This window comes from Corapipo altera, unplaced genomic scaffold (genome assembly GCF_003945725.1).
Source record: "Corapipo altera isolate COAL_440 unplaced genomic scaffold, ASM394572v1 77548, whole genome shotgun sequence".
In the NCBI taxonomy this organism is placed as follows: domain Eukaryota; kingdom Metazoa; phylum Chordata; class Aves; order Passeriformes; family Pipridae; genus Corapipo; species Corapipo altera.
The window spans coordinates 1-2,710 of record NW_020888631.1 but is presented as its reverse complement, the minus strand read 5'-3'; the positions used below and the strand labels follow the sequence as shown (position 1 = coordinate 2,710).

General features: G+C 59.9%; 1 protein-coding gene across 4 annotated transcripts; it reads right to left on the bottom strand.

Moving 5' to 3' along the window:
• Positions 1-7: 7 nt before the first annotated feature.
• Positions 8-2,704, bottom strand: LOC113942018 (PDZ and LIM domain protein 7-like). 4 transcript variants are annotated; one of them, XM_027633155.1, is made up of 5 exons: positions 2,521-2,704; positions 1,554-1,708; positions 1,150-1,186; positions 505-543; positions 8-382 (listed from the first exon to the last, which is right to left on the bottom strand). In XM_027633155.1, the coding sequence occupies exons 2-5, from the start codon at positions 1,645-1,647 to the stop codon at positions 178-180; spliced, it is 375 nt and encodes a 124-aa protein (XP_027488956.1). In that variant the 5' UTR covers positions 1,648-1,708; positions 2,521-2,704; the 3' UTR covers positions 8-177. The 4 variants fall into 4 exon arrangements, with proteins under 4 accessions (XP_027488956.1, XP_027488955.1, XP_027488952.1 ...); XM_027633154.1 differs by lacking the exon at positions 2,521-2,704 and adding an exon at positions 2,178-2,269; XM_027633151.1 differs by lacking the exon at positions 2,521-2,704 and having other exon boundaries at positions 1,554-1,964.
• Between the last annotated feature and the right edge of the window lie 6 nt (positions 2,705-2,710).

Here is a 2,710-nt window from a genome sequence, read left to right as displayed (position 1 = left end):
CCCTTACCCCATTGCACAGCCCTGCCCAGCCATGGGACAGAGCACAGCCCCAGACCAGTGGCACCACCACGAGCTCACACACAGCCCCAGGCAGCTCCTGCTGGCTCAGCTGCCCTTAAGGGAGCCAAAACCAAACCTTTAGTGACACATCACCCCACAGCCTCTGTCAGATTCTGGCTAACACAGTTCATCACCCCCAGCCAGCACCAGGCCCTGCAGGAACTCACTGCCATCTGTGCCCGTCAGCTGGGCCAGTTTGCGGAAGGAGCGGGACTGGGAGGTCCCGGTGCGGGGCTGCCAGTCCTCAGCGTCCTCTAACATCCGCAGCTTCCCAGGATCACACCCGGGGCTTCTGGGGGGCTCCAGCGGCTGCGGGGGCTGCCTGTGAGTGACAGAGGGCAGGAGCTCAGCCAGCACCAAGCACAGACCCTGCTTCAGCACAGGGTAGTGCTCCCAAAGGTGCCCCGCCACATGCCAACACCTCTGCCAGACCCTGGCACTCACCGCTGCTCCACCATACCCCAGCTGGACCCATGGGCATCCCTGTGGCATTGGAAAAAACAGCAGCAGAACTGTCAATGGTGGATCCATGGCTCGGCCCATCCTTCCCATATGTACTCAGTCCCATGAAGGCACAAGCCATGTGAAAATGCTGGCAGCACTGACTCCCAACCAGCCTTGCAGCTGCTCCACAACCGCATGGAACATAATGCCCCAAGACCAGTTGCAGCCCAGCAGCCCCCAAAACTCCCAGCAAGGTGCTGTCAGTGCCATCAGCCATCCCCATCCACTGTGTCCAGCCCACAGTGCTGCACTTCAGCCTCCCCAGCTCCATGCCAGCAGTGCCCAGAGGATCCTGCCTGCACACCTCACATGGGGACAGCCTGTCTGACAGCTGGGTGCCCAGGTAGAACCCTCCTGAGGCGATAGTCAGAGCAGTGGCTGAGCACCGGTGGTGCCTCTTGTGCAGCACTGGAAATAGCCCGAGTCTGGGAGATGGAGAGGACCAAGACGGAGAAAAGAATCTGCACAGAGCAAAGAGCATCCCCAGAGTGACTGCAAGCTGTGAGGATGAAGCAGCCAGGTGGGCTGAGCCCCAGGTGGGCACCTTGTGGCTCCTACTGCCACCAATTCCCATGCTCCCCTTACCTGGGCTTTTTATCAAGCTCATCCTCACCATCCTCCACTAAGCACAACAGGAGAGAAAGGGGGACATGGAGTCAGTCTGTGGCACCGGAGGCCCACGCACAGCAGGAAGGAAAGGGAAGGGAAAGGAAGGAAAAATGCCCTCTCCCCCTGCTGCCCCCTTGTGCCAATGCACAGCCCTGCCCAACCATGAGGCAGAGGATGGCACCAGACCAGTGGCACCACCATGAGCCTGCACACAGCCCTGGGCAGCTCCCACTGGCTCAGCTGCCACAGAGGGCCCACATGGGGCCAAAACCAATGCCCCACTGCCACAACACACCACGGTTTTTATCCAGTTCCAGATGCCCCAGCAAAGCTGAGCACACTCAGCCTGTCAGCCAGTGCCAGGCCACACGGGAACTCACTGCTGTCTGCGCCCACCAGCCGGGCCAGTTTGCGGAAGGAGCGGGACTGGGAGGTCCAAGTGTGGGGCTGTGAGTCATCAATGTCCTGCAACATCCGCAGCTTCACAGGGTCGCACACGGGGCTGCTGGGGGGCTCCAGCAGCTGAGGGGGCTGCCTGTGAGTGACAGAGGGCAGGAGCTCAGCCAGCACCAAGCACAGACCCTGCTTCAGCACAGGGTAGTGCTCCCAAAGGTGCCCTGGCACATGCCAACACCTCTGCCCGACCCCGGCACTCATTGCTGTTGCCCTGTACCCCAGCTGGACACACAGGCATCCCTGTGGTATCAGAAAGAACGGTGGCACAACAGTCAGTGGTTGACCCATGGCTTAGCCCATCCTTCCCGTATGCCCCACCAGCTCAGGGATACACAAGCCTTTACAGAAATACCATCAGCATTCACTCCTGACTAGCCTTACAGCCCACCAAAACATCGTACCCCAGGTCCAGTCCCTGCCCAGGAACTCCCAACACCCCAATCAAGGTGTTAGCAGTGCCACCAGCCACCCCCACCCACTGTGTCCAGTACACAGTGCTGCATCTCAGCCTCCCCAGCTCCATGCCAGCAGTGCCCAGCAGGTCCTACCCAGCACAGGGACACCCCATTTGGGGACCCCATCTGGCAGGTGGGTGCCTGGGCAGGACCCTCCCAAGGTGATGGTCAGAACAGTGGCTGAGCATTGGCAGTGCCTCTTGTGGGGTGAGCACAGGTCACGCTCTGCGGTTCTGCCAGCAGCTCATCTCCGGGGAGATGGAGAAGACAGAGGGACCTGAGGGTGGAGGACAAGGAGAGGAGAAAAGAAAGAGCAACAGGGAAAAGAGCTTCTCTAGAGTGACTGCAAGCTGTGAGGATGAAGCAGCCAGGTGGGCTGAGCCCAGGGTGGGCATGTTGTAGCTCCTACTGCCAACCCAGCACACGCTCCCCTTACCTGGGCTTTTTAACAAGCTCATCCTCACCATCCTCCACTGAATGCAACAGGAGAAAAAGGGGAAGATGGAGTCAGTCTGGGGCAACCAAGGATCAGGCACAGCAGGAAGGGAAAGGAGGAAAACCAACCTCCCCACTCACCATCCCTTACCCCATTGCACAGCCCTGCCCAGCCATGGGACAGAGCACAG

Excerpts from the sequence above, each read along its gene's own strand:
- LOC113942018 (XM_027633151.1), bottom strand. The coding sequence starts at position 1,917 with ATGGGTCAACCACTGACTGTTGTGCCACCGTTCTTTCTGATACCACAG. Across the intron at positions 1,187-1,553 it reads GCTGGTGGGCGCAGACAGCA|TGGAGGATGGTGAGGATGAG; the intron begins GTGAGTTCCCGT and ends TGTTGTGCTTAG. Across the intron at positions 383-504 it reads TGGGGTATGGTGGAGCAGCG|GCAGCCCCCGCAGCCGCTGG; the intron begins GTGAGTGCCAGG and ends TGTCACTCACAG.